The following is a 23,040-nucleotide window of genomic DNA, read 5'->3' as shown; positions in this document are numbered from 1 at the left end:
ATTTTTTTCAACTGTACCGCGGGGTATTTGAACATCTCGTTTGTTCCCGCCATGAAGTATTCGCCGGTTTGTTTTTTAAGTCTAATGCCCGAGGGTGGGTGCGGACGTTTTCCCCTCTGTTTGGTCGCGTGCTAAAATTTCGTTCCGCATTTCCCGCGCGCGTAGCCTCCCACGCAGTCGTTTTTAGAGGGAGTCGTATTACCTCTCCCCACACGAGTACCCTAAAAACGACTGCGTGGGAGGCTACCGCACGCTAGAATGGCTTAGCAAACGAAACGAAGATAGAGGCTGACCGCGGTTAAGGGGTTGAGTGATGGGCACGGCTGGAAAGGACTGATACTTAGTAAGGGACTGCGCAATAATTAGCATAGGGGGGGGGGGGGGGAGGAGGTTCTGGGAATTCTGTCTGAGAATTACAACCCTAAACCACATGGATAGGATAGGATAGGATAGGATAGGATAGGATAGGATAGGATAACTTTATTTATACACGGTTTTTCCATCAGCTACTTAGATTATCATTATCAACTAACTATCTATCTACCTAACTAGGATTATAAAAGTTACAATAACCAAAGCTAAACAATAAATGCTGATTTTCTTGGAGGCCGTGTTTAAAAATCTTACTTATAACTGTGGCGTCTCAATTTAGTCTTAAAATCATTCAAGAAAGTTGCTTGCCGTAATTCCATTGGCAAACTGTTCCACAACTGAGCTCCACTGTATGAGAAACGTTTCTTTAAATAATCAGTGCGCGGTTGTGGAAGAGTTAGCGTGTTTTCAGTATTCCTTAAATGATAATTCAAGTTATCGCGAAAAACAAAGGTTGATCTTAAATATTCTGGTGTCATCCCATTTAGAGTTTTATACATCATAATTGATTTTTTATCCAATCTTTGATGACAGAGTTTTCGCCACCCTAGTGCCCGGAACAAATCATCCAAGTTACTATCATATCCAGCGGATATCAAAATGCGGGCTGCGCGATTTTGAAGCTTTTGAAGCTTATCAGAAAGGCCTTTGTTACAATTTGCTCCAAACCAAGCAGCCATGACGCGTAGTTCGAATCGTTTACGAAGATTCCCACCGCACGAACCTTTCGCCAGGTTGAGAATATGTAATTTTCCAAATATGTATAATGGTGATTTGTTCTCCAATGGTTTTGATTGATTTCTCTCGTCATTTTAGTCAACGCAGGCGATTTCTTCCGCCCGGCGCCTTCACGTTTCCCACCTCTTCTTTTCATGTTCCGTTGGAGACGCGATCCATACTGTTTTTGACCAGATAATTATGATAAAATAATATCATAGGATGAGCAAAAGCATACTCAGAAACAGATTTCCAGTAAAACATTGAAAATCCAATAAAACACTGGGAAGATTGAAGCGGATTTCTAGATGCCGACGCGTACTTTTGATTTCGGGTTGAGGTGGACGCTTTTCAAAATTGACAAAAACTAGCGTCCAGGTCAGCGCGGTCACAAAGGTAACTGTGTCCCTTTAATTGCACCAATGGCGGAAGCAATCTTTTTAGAGATATTTTCAATATGAAATTCCCAATTTAAAGTTTGGTCGATGTAGACCCCAAGCGATTTGGCTGATGTTACCTGTTCCACAGCCATGTCATTTATAGTTAGAGAGGGTCTCGCAGAAATATTCGATAACTTCTGCCTAGATGCAATTAGCATAAACTCCGTTACATGGTAACAGCAACATTGAAAGGGTGCAGCTAAGGTCAACAAACTAATATTTTATACAACTGCATCAATACAACACACTTTATTTGTACAAATTAAAGAATTATGTTACAAAATTAGGATAAATCAGGCCCGTAGCAAGGCTAAAACAACTGGGGGGGGGGGGGGGGGGGGAAAGCAAATTGGTTAAACAAAGCTACACCCCCCCACCTTTGTCAGTAAAAAAACAGACCGATTAGGGAGTTAAAGATGCAACGAGAACATAAAAAAGGAGTAGATTTAGTAAGCAAAACAATAACTTTGCACCTGCATCACACTTTTTGGTACATTTCTTTGCCGTCACTGTACGCGGACGACCACGTGAAATTGCCTAATTTCACGTTTGAAGGAGGACGTTAAAAGACGACGACAAATTTTCCTTCCTCTTTTTCAGTGAACTTGGAATCGGGCAGCAAGAATCCGTCCGTCCGTCTGTTTCTTATTTCCGATTCACAGGAAAGAAATGCCTTTTTTTCTGTTGTATAAAAGCCAAATGTTAGCGGAGGAAACTGTCAGGTAATAAACAAATTATTAAAGGTTGTGAAAAGGCACTTGCAGCGTCAGAATTCAAGATTGATTGTTGCACATTATTAATTTTTTTAAATAATTTTTTTTTGACATATTGTTTTTTACACTTCCAAATTTTCGAGGGGGGGTCCTGCCCCTGCTACGGGCCTGTAAATAAAATAAAAATGAGTACATGGCTGTCCAGAATGACCATGATGAGCTAATTAGAAGCTGGACAACCATCCTTAGTTTATACTGAGAAGAATGTTGCCCAACTGACTGACGATCTTAACAAAACATTGAACAAATTAAGTCATAAGGAGGAACACCAGTTGACTGGGGAGTATGATCTTAAATACATGGAGTTCCAAAAGTTGATAATTATTAATCTGAAAATCTGAATAATTCGTCCTCTGAGTATGAAAACGGCCAGTCTCTGAAACTATACTTTGTTTCCGGAACGATAATATATGCAAATACCCTTCTATGTTTTCTCGTAAACTGTTCAGAACCGACAGCATTGCTCCTTAACAGCTACTAAGTTTGTACGAAAACGTGTCAGACGTGTCGTAAAGCAGTAGATTCCGCGGAAGGGAGGGAGTGCCTGAGGTCGATTGTTGTTCTAGTAGGTTATTTCAAATGGGAGAGCACTGAATGCAAAAGATAAAAGAGAAGTTTACATTTGGTGGTTCTAAGGTGAGTGACCAAGACTTGCAGAGTGTCAACGCAGAGCGTTCAAAGAATATTCAGGATTGACAGTGATGTGAGAGTTTTTGGTTAGCAAGCTGATGTCATTTCAACGTCAAGAACAACTTGATTATAGACACCTGAACAGCCGGGAACTGAGCTCTTCAACCGAAAAGTTTTTATTTCTAGGAACGTGAATATATATACTTCATACCTAAGTAACTGAAATGAATTTAAATTAATGACTTTTTGAAAAAATATTGAAGCACGTTGTGTTGCAATACAGGCAGCGTTAGATTTGCTTCGATCTGTTATAAAACATTACAGAGTTGATGTATCTTATACCAAGGTGCAATAAAATCTGTCTACATGATCAGATGTTTCCGAGAAACGCTCGGTCACGGTTGATGTTTTCAACTACGCTTCATTTAGTTTACCACCATTTACCACAAGCATATTTTACCTCAGTTACAACTCAGCAACGATAACAAAGTCAAGGTTACACTATAAATATATATTGAAAAATTTTTCTGTGTTAAGTTTATTGCACTTTTTGGATGATGAATGAGTTAGGAATTGTTTTGGTGTGAGGTAGTTTTAAAAGTGTCCTGTTGAAATGGCGATACCAGGGGATAGTAATTGTGCGTCAGTGACTCGGCAACTAGTACGGCACTGTCAGGTGGGCGCTTCATCGTAGTACGTAAAACGTTTCAGGAGATAAGTGCCATTCTGATGAAACACATTATTGTTTAAACATTAGACAGAGAATTATAGATATATTGACGATACAAGTCACACTGCTTCTGTTGTCTTCAAAGAACAACAGGAAGTGTCATCGTGTTTTCAAACTGCCACACAGCTTGAAGCGTTTCTTACATTTCTCTCTGCAACTCGTCTGCAAGAGCTCTCAATTTCTGGACCGCCTCTGCTGCCTTGTCTTTGTCTTCTTTTCGAGTCGAGTCGATCTCCTGCGCTGATGTCACCAGGGTGTAAATATCAAGCGGGAGAAGTGCCACACTAACGGCAAATAAACCGATTCGTACTGCATTGCTTGCTACTCCTATGCTTCTCAACACTCCTTCGACTCCTTCGCTAGCAGCTGTGGTAGCTACCCTTGTGCCAGCCTTCGCACATTTGCTCAGATCTACGAGGTTTTTAATCAGCGAAGCAAGCCTTGCTTCGAAAGCAAGGTGCGTTATCGATGGTTTGGACGTGTTGCAACGAAGCTTGTAGATATCGTTCATATGCTTCTTAACAGATTCTTTAGCGTCCCGATCCGCTTCGATAAGTTCCTGTGCCTTTGCCAGCTTGAATTTAAAAATTCTATTTTTCGCAACGCCAGCACCGGCGGCAGTTACCCCACCTCCAGCACAAACTGCTCCTTCAACGGCAGAAAGGAGGAGAGAAGTAACAAAACTGACAGGAGCCAGTTCGTAACCAGTCGCGATTAACGCGAATCCGGCAATCGAGAAGGACGAACCAGACACTTTGGCAATGTGAACATTTTTTGTGATGCTCCATAAGCTCGTCCGCCAACTTTCGCAAAGCCTTGACTGTATCCTCGCGATTTGATGACCACGACTTGATGCTGGCTGTAAGCTCTTTCGAGCATCTCATGAGTTCTCTTGGGCTTTCCTTGCTAAGTGCCATGGCAAAACACTCTCTCACAGTCACAGTTTTGTTAGGTTTGTTTAGTGGTAACCTTGCCACAATTTTTTAATTAATATTTGCATTGTAATTCGCCACTAGGCCATTTCGAGGTCTAGCAGCGGACTGGATCGAGTTGCAAATTTTTATTCAATTTATAAGTTGACACCACCACTGTTGAAAGGCCATTCAACCAAGTTTGGTGCCGTTTACTTAGATAACAACCAAGTAACGGATCTTGGAACATGGTTCAAAACCGACACAATTAAACGCCTCTAATATCTTCGGACGGCGTCCCCACAAACCCTACAGAAATCTTAAAAATATTTCATTTTTCTGAATCTTGTAAAATTCTGTCATATAGCTATACTTTCGAAGATACTGAGTTGATAATCCCTACGGTTGCCAATTTTAAAGTATATCACAGAATAAAAGTTGAGATTAAATACTGGGTTTGTGGCTTGGCATGCGGCTGTAAGATCGTAAGGGTTACAAATTGATACTGGCTTTTGTGCTACTGGATCCACCATAAAGAATGGTTATATCTGGTAGCTTTACAACGTCTTAACTGAATTTGGCGCGTGCTGGTTTGTCGGGAAAGCGCAAGGTAATGGTTTGTGTACATATACTCGTAATATAGCCATCAACGATTGAGTACCTTTTTAATAACGATAACTGTAATATTAAATATTATTATATAGCTCAACTAGTCTGAAATTACCAACTCTTCATCTTTTGCATCCTTCAGAAAACACGTAAAAGATCCATTCTCAACAATTACTGATTCTATGATAGATTGCAAATGTTCTTGTTAACATGTTTCCTACATCTGTTGTCTAAATTTATTCATCCTGTCTTTTCTTGTGAGGGAGCCTAAGCTTACAAGCCTTAAGGACGGTGCCTACTATTGTTACTGCGCATACGTTCTGCGCATCTCGAGATACTCGGGTTTCCTATGGGTGGTGCCTACTAATACAGGGATAATTTTGCGCGGTTTAAAACTATGCGGAGAAAGCAGAACTTAGCAAGTGCTTTTGGTATCTCTAAAGAAAATCGGGGGTAGCCATGCAATTTTCAGAGATAATTAAGCTTCAATTTAGGAAAAAAGTCCCATATATTCCTTTATATTTTGGCGCTTTTTAGAGATGTTATTGCTTAATTATCTCTGAAAAATGCGTGGTTACCCCCAATTTTCTTTTTGGATTCCAAGAGGCCTTGCTAAGATCTGCTTTTCCCGCATAGTCATTAGCTGCACAAAAATACTTCGGTATTAGTAGGCACCGTCCTTAAGCCTGGTTTACACGTACGACGCAAGCATAAGCATAAACACAAGCATAAGCACAGGAACCTACGCGTAAACCGGTGCGACGCAAGCATAAGCGCCTTGTGCTTGCGCTTGGGCTTATGCTTGCGTCGTCCCTGTTTACACGTACGACGCAAGCATAAGCACAAGCGCAAGGAAATAAAACTGAAAAACAGTGACAAGTTGTCAGCGTACATTCTAGTTACTCATGCAGTAAATTTTTATGCTTCTGCGCTTGCGTATGTCACCTTATGCTCATGCTTATCGCATGTCTAAACATCCTTGTGCTTATGCTTGTGCTTATGCTATGCTTGCGTCGTACGTGTAAACCAGGCTTTAATGGTTCTTATTAGGTTTCCTAACCATTTATTTATCTTATGATTATATGATTAATTATTGTAACTTGTATTTACTTGTAATGGCAAATAAAGATTATATTGTATTGTAAAGGAGCATTCTGATTGGCTTCCTGATCGGCCCGAATTTTCCTGTACGGACTGCGAAGATGGACCATGCACTTGAGTTACAACGTGCGCTTGAAAGGAGCAAAGTGTTTCAATTTTGACCAAAAACAAAAGCAAAAGTGTTTTAAATCTGAGCTTATATAATATCTGGCATATAGTTCATTAACCGTTTTATTATAAGTCAACCAAGAAATATTGCTTGATCTTGCATGCTGATTTCACTCTTACAAAATTCAACAGGAAATCAACTTCGGTAATGGGAGCTATTTTTTGGGCATTGTATCATTGTTGACATCGTATGGCCGTTCTGAGTCAATCAAATCTTTGGAACAGGCCATTCCCGAGTTGCTTTGTACCTTATTATGAAAGCGAGGCTAAGTGCAAAGCTTTTGATGTGAAAATTAGTTTTCATTCATATGCAAACAAAACTAATTTGTATATGAAAAGCTTTGCACTTTCACAATGAGGTTCAAACAAACTCGGAATTGGCCTATTGTATTGTTTAATGACCTAGTTTTTAATAATTCGAGTTATACAATTGCAGAACATGTAAACAACAACCGATAAAAAGACATAAAACACAAGTACAGGCGGTTATAGTGGGCTTCCTGTAAAGTAGCTTTAAGCTAAGTGGAGTTTCACTTTAAATGAAATTACTTACTTACTTACTTACCCACTCACTCACTTACTTACTTACTTACTCACTTACTTACTTACTTACTTACTTACTTACTTACTTACTTACTTACTTACTTACTTACTTACTTACTCACTGACCTACTTACTTATCGTTCTACTGAAAATCTCAAGGCAATATCGCGAATTGAGCGGTTTCCAATTGAGTGTCGTAAAACCAAAACCAAAGCAATACCCTGGCCTATCGCAACAGATATAAACAACACAACGAGCCAATCAGAATTCGAAGCAAATACAGGTAACTGGCGCCAAGCGCGGGAAAACGCGTGCGGCCAAAACACGATTAGTATTGGTTTGGATTTCCATTGGTTGAGAAAGTGGGGCGAGTTTTGTTAACCAATCACAGAGCGTAATAATACAAAACCAAAGGAAACGCGAAATTACTTTCGACACTCAATTCAAAACCGCTCTATATAATAATATACATAAATTTCTTAGCCATTGACATGTATAGTACAAAGTTTTGATGTGTTAGCAACTGTACCGAACCCATAAGCAACAACGGAAGGAGTGCAAAATTAAAGTTACTTAAAACCTTCTTTAACGTAACTGTTTAGTCTCACACGTGTTTGTTTGGGTATCAGTAAGTGTTAGCATGTTTTGTAATTAACTGTGTTCTTTGAGAATTGCTAAAATTAAAACGCCTGCATTTCAATCATGGAACTTAGACTTGAATTAGTAAATCTGGGGCCCGTTGCCGGACCCAGCGCGTACACTTTTGGCAATACGGTTTATGTTCTTTTACTTTTCCTTATCAATTAGTGCCAATTATTAGTACAAAGTCGCCGAAAAGTGTAACATAACATGTTAAAGAACAAGTAATACGGGCAGCATTTTCTTGCACCCTTGTAGAACAACAAACGTTCCGTTACAAGTAACGATTGTTTGTCGCTCGTATAACCAGCTCCGCGAGCAACAAATTTCATGTTGCAAAGAGTAAAGCTGCTACTTTCTGCAACATGAAAAATTTGTTGCGCACGGAGGTGGTAATAAGGACAACAAACAATCGCAACTTGCAATGCAACATTTGTTTCGCGACAAGTTGCCAGAAAATGTTGTCCGTTCGTTTAAAATTAAATTGGTGACACTTTCAAAATCAACCACAAAGACTGAATCCCTTCTGACAAAAATCGCGCACATAGTATAAAATGATTACCGGGCTCAGGACCTTGAAAATGGACTCCTGCAGAACAGTGTTGAATACCGTATTAGCTTGATTAAGGTGAGAGGCACCGCGATTCTGAGTTGTGGAAACACCAAATATCTTCTTTTTGGCACTTTAAAGTAATTTATTTCATGTCAATAATACGGGGAGTGCTTGCCTAATCACCCGAGCCAGAGGCCCATGATAAAGTGCTTGACAATAATTCAGATCGAATTGGAATTTGGAAGTGTCAGTGTGTGAGGAGAGGAGAAAACCGGACTACACGGAGAAACACCTCTCGGAGCAAGGACGAGAACCAACAACAAACTCAACCACATATGACGCCGAGTCCGGGAATCGAACCCGGGCTACATTGGTGGAAAGCAAGTGCTCTCACCACTGCGCCATCACTGCTACCCCACACTCCACCCCCACACAGTCAATGTCAGAGACACTGCCCCCTCCCCACCACTTTCCCTGTCTACAGTTCGCGCTGCACTCGCACACATCAACTGTAAGTTAAAGTTGCCTGGCTGAGTCATAACCAAGCTGACCAGTTATGCCTAGAAGGCATGGTTGACAAAGTGAATTCTTGACCTTGCCAATTTTCCTTACTTGAGTCTGTTCCTCCAAGGGAACCAGTCGAACTATAAAGTAAGCCTCGCCAGGCAACTACTGTTACTGACTACAAACTACCAAAAAGCTTCATGATACGATTCGCCTAAATTCATGCTGTGTTGTAAACGTGTTTGCGATTCAACGTCAGATGAGTATTAGATGGTGTTTTGAAAGATGAGTGATAGGACAAGCCAAAACACACTAACAGGCCAACTGGTAACGAAAATCGATAACAATCAGCCAATCAGGCTAATAAATTGTTTTTCGTCAGTTCAAACCTACGAGGAGGTCTTAGCAAACCTATCTACAAGCACAGCCTTCCATTTCTTGGTGTAACAAGACAACGCCTAAAATAAACTAGTCACAAAAGCACTTTTACCTGTATTAATGCAAACTAAGTAACAGACAAAACTTTAGATTCTACGGTTAGGTTTATAATTCACATGATGCAAGGATGGTTCTTTTCATGCAATTTTCGGTCTTATCTTCATCTCAGCACGTTTCAAGGAATATTTATGTCCTCTAAAGGCATACCAGTTGACTCCATCAGCAATTGAGTCATGCTGTCCGCCATGGTACTGTCCGTTAAGATTGGACCCGTGACATGCCTTGTACCACCAAGCGCCTTTGTACTGCACAGCACATGACGAACTGGCCTCATCGTTATCTTGGTCTTTGGTAGAAAACTGCATACCGCTAAAAAGAGAAAAGAAATAAACATAGAAAATTTCGAAAAAGTAGAACTATCGAAGTTGCGATAGCCTGTTTCAGTCCTAGTCCATATAAGACGACACGAAACCAATTTGTTGTTGCATAGACAAACAAAAACTTCGAAGGTTTACTGAATTCACGCTACACCTAACAACGGTGTCATGACGTAAAGTGGTTCAATTTCATCAAATTAATTTAAAAATCTTAGAGTTATAGTAATGTTGTGATTAAGATGCCAAGGGCATTGAACCAATTACTTTAATTGCAAAAGAAACGCAGTATAGAGCGGTTTTCGATTGAATGTCGTAAAACTAAAACCAAAGTAATTACTCTGGCCAATCGCAACAGATGAATACATCACAACGAGTCAATCAGAATGGAAGCAAATACATGTAACTGGCGCCAAGCGCGGGAAAACGCGTGCGGCCAAAACACGATTTTGGTTTTGCTTTGGATTCCCATTGGGTGAAAAAGTGGCGCGAGTTTTGTTAACCAATCATAGAGCGTAATAATGCAAAACCAAAATGGGAAATTACTTCCGACAATCAATTGAAAACCGCTCTAACTGAAATGATCAGAGTGATATAGTCACCTTTGAACATAATAATTAATATATCAGTTACTTTCCTACTTTGCTATCTTCCCGGTTATGACTTACTTACCAGCTAGCCGCGTCGTTGTATCCATCAATCAAAAGCCTGTTATTTGATTTTTTAGCATTTATTCTTCCATTCCATCATATTTCTTCACATTTTCGACAAGTTAAAATTCTATAATTTGTTCAGTCAATTTCCTACATTCGAAATTTTCGTATCAACAGAAATTCACCTCAAAATTAATTAATTTCACACATAATAAATATGCATAATTAATTTCACACAAGCCGGTCCTCCCACCTTAAAATTCCTGTGTTCGGCCAGTATCAGTCGCATTGCCATAAAATACTTTAGGTAAAGTTTATTCTGAAATGCTTTGATATTTTACGATGGCAAATTAGACTTCTCCAATTTTTTAACATTCAATATCAACTGGATTTGTTTGTCTTACTTGTGCCCTTGCAGTGAATCACCAGCCGTGCCACTGTATCCTCCAATCAAAAGCTGGTATTTGTCACTCTCGTCTGCCACCTTGAAAGTTGTGTATTCGGCATAAGTGATGTTCCCATCAAAGTCTTCCAGATCAACTCTCAGTGTCATGTTGTCAGCGGCTGTCAAACGATGGAGTTTGTCGTTTCCAAGCCAGAACTCGCCTACCAGATTTCCAAACCCATTTTTGTAGGACGCCCAACCGCGGAAAAAATCAACCGAACCATTCAAACGCCTCTGAAAAACGGCCCAACCGCCACGGGCCGTGGTCATATCACACCGCACTTGGATCGGTTTGCCGCCATCTGGAATGATGGTGTACACGCCACTAGAATTAATTCCAGTTTGGAGAAGCTGGGAGCAGCTTTTAATTGGCTCTGGAACATGAAATTGAAGTTAAGGATTGTTGCATTATCGATGTCCACCAAACTTGTGCCTGTGTCTGAAACGTATCTGGGTATATTTTTGTATCAGTTTATCACAAAAATTGATGTTGTCATAGCAAACATATTTTGACAGGTCGACTTTTTGGAGTTTTGTTACGTAGTGAAAAATTTTCATTCCATTGTGGTAAGAGTTTTAGATAAGTTCAGTATCTTTCTACTCGGTCAATTTTTGTAGCTTTTGTGAATCTGTTAAAATTCACTCATATTTAATGACAGATTGTCAAGGTTTGGAAATCATGACTCAATTCGCACGCTATCTGATGGGATCGACTGATATTGTGGACCTCAGGGGAAACCTTTTTTAGCGTAATGTATACACTTTAAGTTTCACTTTCATGACTTACCGCATGGTATCCCTGTATAACCGGCGTCGCATTTGCAGTGAAATCTGTCTTCATTATATTTAGGGATGCAGATTCCTTTGTCACCACAAGGCGTGCTGTCAGACTCACAGATGCTCTGTTTTCATATTAAAAAATAGCCTCAAATGAGCCTCAATAAATATAGACAAGAAGTTAGTCCCTAAAGAAGCTGTGGTGTTGCGTTTGTTGGGAAGTGGAAACGAACAGTTTTATTATACCAAGAGAGATGATAGGGTAATTTGGCCACTGTAAACAGATTTGAATGCTGACGTTATGAGGACACGAATGTCTTTACGTTGGCCAAATGAACCTACTGATCAACTCAGTTCCCAAAACCAAGCATTGGTGAGCCTAAGGGCGCATTCTTTTGGGACTATTCCGGAATACGAATACTCGGAATAGACGGTATTTGAGTTCTTTTTGGAGATATTCCGTTTTCGGAATGGACGGAATATCATTCTGTTCATTCTGCTCCCGATAGCAGAATGAACTGAATGAAAGGAATACGGTTTACTCGGAATACACAGAATACTCGTTCCTTTGGGAAATTTTTAGCGGGAAATCCTAAGCGGCCGCTGGCGCGCAGACATAGGTACGTTCAGGTTACCTACGCCATAGGTATTCCGTTTCCAGATTTTAGGAGCGTTCTTTTCGAAATTGAAATGCCGTGTATTCTGTTATTGCTAAACCGGAATAAGAATAGCTAAAATAGCCCCAAAAGAATGCAACCTGAATAACTTGTTTAAAAACTTGCAGGTGGTACAGCAGGTTTTCGTAGCAAGGGCCGTTTGGGTGGCTATTGCCCTTTCTTAATTTGAATTCATTTCAGTGCAAGACAAATATGTAACAACTTTATATGAGTCCACTGACCAGGCTTGCGAAATTAGTGACACGACTTTTGTTTTTTTTTCAAATGGGAAAATTCAGCCCGGCTACCGCGATGACAAAGGCGCGATTCTTCGCTTTAGCTTTCTCTTCCTTGGAACGTTTGTGAAAATCATCTGGCAGCTGTCAAGTACCCCCCTCCACCCTAGGCCAAGCATAAAATTTGCGTCCACATAAATTGTTGCAATCTCTCTTCGCATTTTTTGGTATTAAATTTGTTTATTAGAGTAGAATTCTAGGATTTACTTATAGGCCATTATTAATTCGTATATATTTTACAAAGGAAATCGTGCTCAAGCAAGATCTCATATGGAGCGCCCAATGTTTAATAACTCCGATGAAGACTTCAAAGATATTTGTTAATGGTAGATGCGCAATTGTTGCTCTGTTCCTGAGAATGTTAGCCATTCTAGATTGATTTCATGAAGGTGAGGAGCTGCAATATTTTAGCAAAGGAACAAAAATGAAACCAGCATTTTTTTTTTATCATTAACCCCCGATAGAAACAAAGACAGTTTCCCAATGACTAAATCTAAAGAGATAAAATCCCAAAAATATAACCGAAATAGGTGCACTTTGAATTAAATAAATTCACGGTAATTATTTTCAAAAAATTGGCTTTAAATTACATTAGGTTGCTTTCTAGGAGAGTTTCTGCGTCTCAGTTAGACATAGTTACCTTTAAGTTTCGTTAAAACTTTCTCCTCTGATGAGGAGGGACAGGTTTAAAAGAATGGACAGTTGCCCTTTTGTGACTTGGCATATTTCAACTTTTGAGTAGAAGTTTGATGTGACTGTCAGTTTGAGTTAGTTCTCGCTATCGAAAAGTCATTTTTCAAGATTTGGCCATATGTTTTTCCTCAATTAAGAATTCTACACTTGCAAAATTAATTCATTTGCAAATATGACATTCATCTCGAACTAATTTCCTTCAGTTCGCTTTAAATGGACTTTTTTTTTTAAGGGGTACCCTTTCATTACTACAACAAGCTACGAACAACATGTTAAAGAAAATTATGTTAAAAATAGTAAAAAGAAAAAGTGCTTTAAAGTTTTAAAACGATGCATGAAACATATTTCTAACTTATGTTTGACGGAAAAACTCAGGTTTAGTGAAGCCTTCAGGAAAAGCTTAGTACATTTAATATTATTCTCCAGTTTTCAAAGAAAAGTTACCTCTATCCCCCTGTACAGCATTTTATCATCTTCTGTAAAGTTCTTATGACTTGTAAATCGATCAGAGTCACTCAACTGGCAGGTAAAGTTGTCTCCTTCGTTCATCGAACCAAAGTTGTAAGACAAACAACGGGTTTGTGTGACACACGCAAATTGGCAAGAGACTTCAGAATCCACTGATATCTCTTGGAATACACTTCCATTGAGCTTTTTTCCGCGTAAAGCTTTGGCAAAGTTGATTGCTTCCAAGTCTGGATCTGCAATGCGACAGATGGCGTGAACAGCCGTACCATAGAACATTAACCAGTAAAGATACATCTTTGCTGTTTGCTGTTAACAGAGGAAGAAAACTAATTAACCGTTTGCAAAGATGCGTCATATGAATTATTGCAGAGTTTTCAACCTTTAAATAATTAACGAGAAACAAAGGAAGACCCAATAACCTTGAAATAAACGCAAGACTCTCACATTTCGCGCGTTTGGGCGTTTAAATTTACAATTTATTTGTAGCACGGCCACACAATTTGGATCATAATATCAATATCCACTGGGGTTTTTTTGCCTCCCTATACGAGTGGTGTTCTCTACTTTTCACCACATCGCTTAAAGCCCTTAAATGGTTTATTATATATTTATTTGCTATTTTAGCACGCTATTCATTATCCCGATAAATTAATGAATTTTTTGGCTGTGGCAGTGCCAATAACTTTAAGACAAACTCATACCCTTTGTGTTTGATTAACTGTCCTTTACTAAGATACACAGTCACACTCCATGAAATAATAAGGGCTTTAAGATAGGACGACTACGGACTACGGCTACGGTTGGACGTGAGTCGGCGCCTGGATCGAGTCAGACTGCGCATGATCATTAGCGCGCGAGTTTCCCGCGTTGTTCGTAGTCCTTCTGCTATGGGGAGTAGTCGGTGTGTTTCACGTAGTGGCGACTACATAAGTATTTTTTTGCTGTTTCTTGCCAGTTTTTCTTTTCTATGTTACAATGTTTGGTGAAACAAACCGAAGCCTTCTTCTTTTGAGTTAAAGTAGTGGAGCAAATGTGTTTTTGTTCATTTATCACCGCGAATTAACTGACACGGTACAATGTGACGACCATGTAAACATACCACACTAAGCTGTCATAAGCTTACTGTAATTTCTTGTTTTTCCTTTTTTAACGCAGAATTCACAATGTCTAAGGAAGGAGATACTACTAGGTAAGTTATGTTTAGAGATGATTCACACTTTTAAATCGATATTGCTACCATAAGGAATTAAGCTTAATTTTAACGCTTGTTTACTTTTCAGTGGCAGTGCAGATCTGGTTTCTCGGTCTACAAAGTATTAGAAGCTTCTGTTTTCACTCTGTAATCTCTGGTACTGAAATAAACAATTGTATTTTAATGTACTCTAAGTGTGCCTTCAATATTACTTATTATTTTCTCATCCGTAGTCTAACATCGCGTAGTGGAAATCTTAATGTCAAAATGCACTTCGATTTTCCTGCCGTTTCAGCGTACTCGCGCCAGTCCACGATCTGTGTGGCCTGGCTTGTCCTACCGTAGTCAGTAGTCCGTAGTTGTCCTATCTTAAAGTCCTTAATTTATCGGCTCGGGAAGGTCTCTTGGGAAGTTAGAAAATTGCAAATTTTTCCACCTTCATACCGGATATGTACTTGTGCAATATGATATAGAATGGCATATGATATTTTCTTTATTAATTTTGTCATGCCACCTGTTATACTTTATAACACAACAAATATCTTTTGTTGGTCAACTTGCGTCACCCGATGCAACTGCCCTTAATTAAAACTGGTAAATATCTGATGATATCGTCTTGATGAAACTAAGCACTTTAACCAGATTAATGAAAGAGTTCCTAACGGGGATGAAAGTTTTGCCGCTGAAAAACACGAAAATGTAAACGTACTTGTCGAAGTCGATGCTGGAACTCACTGAAAATGTCCGAAAACAAGCAAATTGACAAATGATTGATTTTAAAAATTTTGCAGGTGAACGGGTATTTTTCAAGTTGGCCATGTTTTGTTCCTTGCAGCTCCCATTTCTTAGATGGAAGAGCTGAAGAGGCGAACACCTCTTATTACGGGACAAAAACACTATTGCGAACTACAATGTATAAGAAAACAAAATAATACCCGTGCTTTCATTCCACATCCTAGGCGCGCAAACATTTAAATGATACACAATAAACATTTGAATGACGGAAAATATTAAGATTAAATATTAATGCTCGGATTTTCAAATTGGCTCTAATATAAGCACAAAAATTTTCCTTGCTCGTTGGCTGTTCCTCGAACTTTAAAAGTTTCGCGCTCAGAAAACTGTTCGTTTCTCGGAACAGAAAATGTCTGCGGACAAATAAATGTATGGAGGTATAAATGTAGAGAGATTCGAGCGCTGACGTTTCGAGCGTTAGCCTTTCGTCAGAGCAGTTTATAACGGGCTGGTGCGAGCAGATTACTGAGGCGTCTCTGCCACCTAGGACTCATCCTTTTTTGACTCAGTTTGTGGAGTTAAAATTTGTTCTAAATTCTTTCGTAGACGAATCCTTTGTACAGTATTACTTGTCCTCGCTCAACACTTGTTAGCTCTGCTCACTGTCTGCCTTCCCCCGTTCACTTTGGATCACAAATTTCCATAAAGTGCGTAAACGCTTCCCGATTTATCCTGGTCCAATTCCTCAGTTTTTGACTGAACAACTATAAAATAAAAATTTAGGGTCTCCCCTCGCTTATAGTATATTTTCACTGTTCATTACTGTCCAAAGTGGACATATTTTTACCGGTTGGATGGAAAAGGAGAAGTGCGGAGTGTGGAGAATGCGGAGTGTGTGGAAAACCAGTAGTATGGAAATTGAGGAGTGTGGAGAATGCGGAGTTTGGAAAATGCAGAGTGTGTGGAAATGCGGAGTATGGAAAATGCAGAGTGTGTGGAAAATAGGGAGTGTGGAAAATGCGGAGTATGGAAAATGCAGGGCGTGTGGAAATGTATTAACTTGGACAGAGTTATTAATTTCAAAGCACTTTAACGCATTTATTCAACATCAAAAATGCTTTGAAATGTTTTACTATTAATAACTGGAACAAAACGGAAGTAAAACGTTTCTAGTTTGGATAGTTTACACGTCTTTTTTAAAGGGTTAAATTTCACTGAGGGTTCCTAAACTTTCTTTGTAACTCTCAACTAAAACGGCAACGAAACGGTAGTAGAGACCTTAAACGACGAGAACGTAGAGGAAAACGCTAGTTTTGATGTCCGTGACTTTACTACACGACACAAACACTTGTCTAAGAGAAAATAAAAAATTAATTAAAAAAAAAAAAAACGCTTCCGGTTTTCGAACGGGACCGGGATGTTAACGATCTAAAATTCCAATTATTTTGTAGCACTGCTAACTAACCCTAAATTGCTGTGTTAATGTTGTCGATGTCGATACCAGTATCACTGAACATGAAAACATTAAAGGGTAATGAGAAGGGATCAAGCTACTGGAGCATTAGTATTTAGCCCAGACTATACAAACCCTTACTACCACCCAAGCTTCGCGCATATTCAGCGAAAAAACCCCATGTTCAACCATGGGCAATAGGAAACATGGGTTTCGACGAAATAAATATTACATTTATCTCAAATATAGTTGAATTACTCGCAATGAAGTAGTCTTTAGTCTTTTCTGGTCGTTTCTCTCCATTTATTTCTTGTATAATAATATACATGCAAAAAATTTCAGCATGCTCATTGGCTGAGAGCACGTCAATTAAACCCAAACAGTGCAGAAAGTTGAAATTGAGTGCAGAAAGTTGAAATTAAATTGATTGACAGGAAAGTCGCGAACACGCAACAACACAAAAGGGCGGACAGGTTACGAGAAAGTAACAACGTTTTAATTCAGAGTTTGAAGGAGAATGCTAAGAACAAAAACACCCAACAAAGCACAAATAATTGGCTTAAAGTCTGGAAGTCTTGGGCTTCTCAAAAGGGCTATGACGAAAGTATTGAAAAGTACGAACCGGAGGCCCTGAACAAAATTCTGGAGGAGTTTTACGCAACAGTTCGTAAGAAAGACGGGGAAGATTACGAGCCTGATAGCCTTCGAGTAATGGTGACTGCTATTAACTGATACCTAACAGAGAAAGAGTGCAAACACTCAATTATTCGCGACAGAGAGTTTAAAAGCTCGAAGCAAGTTCTGGAGGGAAAAGCCCGCCTATTGCGGCAACAAGGCAAAGGCAAGCGGCCGAACAAGGCGAGAAGTCTGACAACAACCGAGGAAAATGAGCTGTGGGAAAAAAAGAAGCTGGGAAAGGGAAGTCCGCAAGTCCTTGTCCAAATAGTTTGGTGGCTCCTGACCCAATATTTTGGTCTTCGAGGTCGACAGGAACACCACAGCATGACGGTTGAAGATTTCTCCTTTGGATTGGATGAAAACAACACAGAGTACGTCGAATTTATCGAGAACCCCACAAAAACACGCCAGTCCAGACTGTCCGCAAAGCCCAGAAGCTTCCTTCCAAAAATGTTTGCAATTGGAGATGACAGATGTCCCGTTGCAATCTTCAAAGAATTTCTGTGGCGTCGTCCTCCCGAAATACGGACAACCGGTCGACTTTATCTGTCTTGTGTGCCAAATCCGTCCTCGCAAGTTTGGTATAAGCGGCAGCCGATGGGAGCAAACAAAATCAACGACATGATGAAGTCCGTTATCAAAGGAACGAGCCTAGAAGATTCGTTGAAGACCTTTTCCAACCACAGCGCCAGGAAAACGGTTGTAAAGAAGTTGAAGACAGCGGGCCTAGAACGAAGTTCAATTGTTAAAGTAACGGGCCACAGAAACGAGAAGTCACTGGATGACTATGACGAAGGAGATGAAAGAGAACAGCGAGAGCTTTCCCACACCATCAGCCACGCTAAAAACATCAACAGCCAGTTAGCCGAGGAAACAGCTTTAATAGTAGCACCAGCAGCTCCAGCAATATTTTTAACCCGTTCTCGCCAGACCCTCAAACGGCTCAATGTGGAAACAACTTTAACCAAGCAGCTTTCGCGGCGTTTCAGATGCCAAGTTCTATCTCTGGCCAGAATGATCAGCGTCAGTGTTTCATGAACATAAACCATTTCCACCAATGTCAAGTCACTTTCAACATGGGAAACACAGCAGCTCCCGAAAAGCCACAGTCAGCCGCACCACCTGGCAAGGACAGTATTTCTCACTGATTCATAAGTTCGAAAAGCTTCAAGTTTTGAAAATGTTGATCGATTTCGCCTCAATTAGATTCGACAACAAACATTAACAAGTTGACTTCTTCAAATAGACAAGTTTTGACGTCTTTTCACACCTCTTTTCTCCTTGAGGTCCATAAAATGTAAACGCTTTAGAATGATAAATGCTTCCAGAACTTGATCTTTGTCGATTGAGAGGATATTTTTGGTCTGTAAGTTTCCACAAGTGCTAGCATTGCTAGCATGTCAATCAAGGTTGTCATTTATCAACCAATAACGTTAATGTAGGCGGGACCAGTGGGCCATGACACGAAATAAACACGATAAGAGGAAAACAGAGTCAAATTTTTGCATGTATATTATTAACAAGTAATCACATGATTTTTCTCGTGTAATTTGGGATAAATCAGCACTCGTAAATTTTTCAAAGACTACAAATTGCACTCGCCCTACGGGCTCGTGCAATTTGGTTAGCCTTTGAAAAATTTACTCGTGCTGATTTATCCCAAATTGCACTCGAAATCATGTGATTATCTATACGAATAGCCCTAATTAACAAATAAGAACGCGCCGTTTGACTCAAAACAAATTTAGCCTGCATAACAAATTCGTCAGCATTCGTTATGGTCTTGGTAACCGTGCATCCTATTAAAATCCCAGGCGCGGCCGCTAAGCGCGCGAGTGTTAACTCATAATCCCCCCTGGGTAGGAACCAAACTCAATCAATCGTGCGAACCTCGTAAGAAGAAACTATGCCCAGCTCCATATAAGGAAGCAAAGGGTGCCCGCTCCTGGGGGTCTAAAAAGCCGCTAGAAGTCTGGTAACGAAGAGTTGTCGGACAATGTTCGGGAGAGAGAAAACTGGAAACAAGAGTTGCTACGAGTTCCAGTTAATCGAGTTAATCAGGGCTATTCTACAAGAAATAAATGGGGAGAAACGACCAGAAAAGACTAAAGACTACTTCATTGTGAGTAATTCAACTATATTTGAGATAAATGTAATACTTATTTAGTCGAAACCCATGTTTCCTATTGCCCATGTCTTAGACTTTCGTTAGAGCAACAAGTTTTGTGATTATGAATACGCTATATAGCTGACAGTTGTGGTAGCATACCACAAAATTAGCTTTTAATTGATAAGACAAAAATGACGTTTGTTAAATAAGCTGCGATAGCATTCAAATTTGTTGAAGACCAAGAAAGGATGAAGTTCGGTCCTCTTGAGGTCATTAGGCAGATTTAGTTTCTGACTATGCAAGGCCTACGATAGCGCATCCATAGGGTTGAGAACATCATCGTTGAAATTTACAAATGCTGTTGTTTCCTCATTACACGACGCTGAGTCTAAATCTAGATCTTAAACAAAATTGTAAAATTTAATTCTGTTTGGTATAGCAGAATGCGAAAGGAAAACTTTCAAACTTAACATGTCGCCATTCACAGTTGCAGAATGAACATTTATCTGATCATACTACGCACGTTGTCAGTAGTTTCTATAGTAGGGACCTTAACAACCAGAACGTTAACATCCCGGTCACGGTCGAAAACCAAAAGCGTTTTTTTTTCGCTAAGACAAGTGTTTGTGTTGTGTAGTAAAGTCACAGACATCAAAACTAGCGTTTTCCTCTCCGTTCTCGTCGTTTAAGGTCTCTACTACCGTTTCGTTACCGTTATAGTTGAGAGTTACAAAGAAAGTTTAGAAACCCTCAGTGAAATTTAACCCTTTAATAGGACGTGTAAACTATCCAGACTAGAAACGTTTTAGTTTTACACTTCCGTTTTCTTCCAGTTATTGAGAGTAAGACGTTTCTAAGCATTTTTTATATTGAAAAAATGCGTTAAAATGCTTTGAAATTAATAAATTTGTCCAAGTTAATGCATTTCCAACAACTCCACATTTTCCACGCCCCCCATTTTCCATACTCCGTATTTTCCATACTCTGCATTTTCTACACTCCTCGTTTTCCATATTTTACATTTTCCACACGCTCCTCATTTTCCATACTCCAGACTCCGCACTCCGCACTCCGCACTCCTCGTTTTCCATGCAAACATTTTTACCTCCGTTTGTGGAACACTATGAAGTTAATTACCACCTGCATTAACATCATGATGTTTCATTTAATATAATCATATGCATTTGCAGCTTACTAAACTTATCTCGCTCCTCTGTAATAACGTATATAAAGCATCTGTCGCTACTTATTAAATTTACGTCCGACATGTTAGTGACTGAAAAACATGGTGGCGGCGGTGGGATTCGAACCCAAGCCTCCAAAGATACTTAAAGGGGAAGTGTCATGAGGTTTTTAAGCTCTTTTGTTAAAAATGGTGAAATGAGACCTTCACTTAGCTACAAAATAATTTTAGAACAGCGAGAGGAAAGAATTCAACTCAATTCTTGAAAGGAACAACTCGTTATCTGTTCTAGCACATTTTGGAAACAAAAATGCGAGAATTTGAAAAACGTTAGCCTAATGTTTTTCAAGTTTCAATCCATTCCGACCTACTCTGTCTCTGGCCAGAGTCACTAATCGACAGTTTTATTGCACTGGGGTGATAATTTATAGCAAAACTGGACAATTATTTTTCCGTTTACTTGTAATATAGCCATGAGTAGCTTTTTATAATAATAACGATAACTATAATATTAAATATTATTATACAGCTGAACTGGTCTGAGATTACGAACTTTTCGTCCGTTGCATCCCTCAAAAAAACACGTAAAAGATCCATTATCAACAATTACTGATTCTATGATAGTTTGCAAATGTTCTTTTCAACACGTTTCGTACATCTGTTGTCTAAATTTATTCATCCTGTCTTTTCTTTTCTGGTTCTTATTAGGTTTCCTAAATTGTCTGCGCTGAAAGGAGCATTCTGATTGGCTTCCTGATCGGCCCGAATTTTCCTGTACGGATTGCTAAGATGGACCATGCACTTGCGTTACAACGTGCGCTTGAAAGGAGCAAAGTGTTTCAATTTTGACCAAAAAAAAAGCAAAAATGTTTTAAACAAGATGCCTGCTACACTGGCATTACGCGTGATACTGGGGCTGATTCATTTATTCCAACTGTATGCTTCGCCGATTGATAAATCTATCCTTGCTAATGGAATAGTTTGAGTCACGACGATTGCGTTACGTTGTTTCCCTTGTATTACGCGACCCAGACTTTCACTGGAAATTTTTGAAATTCCATTACGATAACATAAGCTTCTCAACGACCTCTTTTCAGTCTCGCGTCGTGGTCTAAGACTGTGAAACAAAGCACGATTCCTTCGCCAGGTACTCACCAATTTCCACCGTTTTAAATGTCGGGTGCTTCTTAGAAGTTATTCGTTCGATTCACCGCTTCAAAATGGTGAAATTTCCGTTTGAAAACGGTACACTTGAGTCCAGAACATGTTAAGAATATGGCGCCAAATTTAATCCAGATGTGATAAATAAATCAAATGATGCTTTGACGTCACACAGGTAGGGATGACTGGGTCCCCTCCCTTGCGATATAAGCGACAAAAAAGGATTTTGATTGGCCTTCTTTTGTTGAAGACAATCAGGACAATACATCCCGAGTAGGAGAGGGGATAGTTTAATGAATAAATTAATGTACACATTTGTAGCTACGAGGAAGAAAAAAAAAAAAAAAAAAAAAGAAATCGACCCGTTTTTAGACACGGTATGCCCCCTCAGGGCATCCCGCGTAATCAAGCTTATATAATATCTGGCATATAATTCATTAACCATTTTATTATAAATCAACCAAGAAATATTGCTTGATCTTGCTGATTTCCCTCTTACAAAATTCAACAGGAAGACAACTTCGGTAATGGGAGCTATTTTCGGGCATTGTATCATTGTTGACATCGTATGGCCGTTCTGAGTCAATCAAATCTTTGGAACAGGCCATTCCGAGTTGCTTTGTACCTCATTATGAAAGCGAGGCTAAGTGCAAAGCTTTTGATGTGAAAATTAGTTTTCATTCATATGCAAACAAAACTAATTTTCATATAAAAAGCTTTGCACTTAGCTTCACTTTCATAATGAGGTTCAAAGAAACACAGAATTGGCCTATGGTATTGTCCAATGAGGATAAAAAGACAAAACACAAGAACAGGCAGTTATAGTGGGCTTCCTGTAAAGTAGCTTTAAGCTAAGTGGGGTTTCACTTTAAATAAAATTACTTACTTACTTATTTACCTACTTCCTTATCGTTCTACTGAAAATCTCAAGGCAATATGGCGAATAGAGCGGTTTCCAGTTGAGTGTCGTAAAACCAAAACCAAAGTAATTACTCTGGCCAATCGCAACAGATGTAAACAACACAACTAGCCAATCAG

At 39.4% G+C, this 23,040-nt stretch overlaps 1 protein-coding gene, 2 long non-coding RNA genes and 1 pseudogene across 3 annotated transcripts in view; 1 reads left to right on the top strand and 3 right to left on the bottom strand.

Annotated features, from left to right (window-relative positions):
• LOC146464958 (uncharacterized) overlaps positions 1–22,021 on the bottom strand; it is a 40,322-nt gene extending 18,301 nt beyond the window's left edge. The window contains exon 1 of the long non-coding RNA XR_014868388.1: positions 21,926–22,021. This is a non-coding gene — a long non-coding RNA (uncharacterized LOC146464958). The remainder of the gene's footprint in view (positions 1–21,925) is intronic.
• LOC146464961 (uncharacterized) lies at positions 3,093–4,675 on the bottom strand (annotated as a pseudogene).
• LOC146464960 (microfibril-associated glycoprotein 4-like) lies at positions 8,713–13,878 on the bottom strand. The gene is made up of 4 exons (XM_085129083.1): positions 13,467–13,878; positions 11,388–11,502; positions 10,560–10,974; positions 8,713–9,497 (listed from the first exon to the last, which is right to left on the bottom strand). Exons 1-4 carry the CDS (start codon positions 13,782–13,784, stop codon positions 9,266–9,268), a joined length of 1,080 nt encoding a protein of 359 aa, XP_084985209.1. The 5' UTR covers positions 13,785–13,878; the 3' UTR covers positions 8,713–9,265.
• On the top strand, positions 14,249–15,034 carry LOC146464959 (uncharacterized). The gene is made up of 3 exons (XR_014868377.1): positions 14,249–14,679; positions 14,771–14,803; positions 14,916–15,034. It is a non-coding gene; the product is annotated as an uncharacterized LOC146464959 (long non-coding RNA).
• Positions 22,022–23,040: the final 1,019 nt, after the last annotated feature.

Source organism: Pavona decussata, unplaced genomic scaffold (assembly GCF_977016875.1).
Source record: "Pavona decussata unplaced genomic scaffold, jaPavDecu1.1 SCAFFOLD_158, whole genome shotgun sequence".
In the NCBI taxonomy this organism is placed as follows: domain Eukaryota; kingdom Metazoa; phylum Cnidaria; class Anthozoa; order Scleractinia; family Agariciidae; genus Pavona; species Pavona decussata.
Note: the sequence above shows the minus strand (reverse complement) of the source record. Positions and strands in the feature narration are given on the sequence as shown.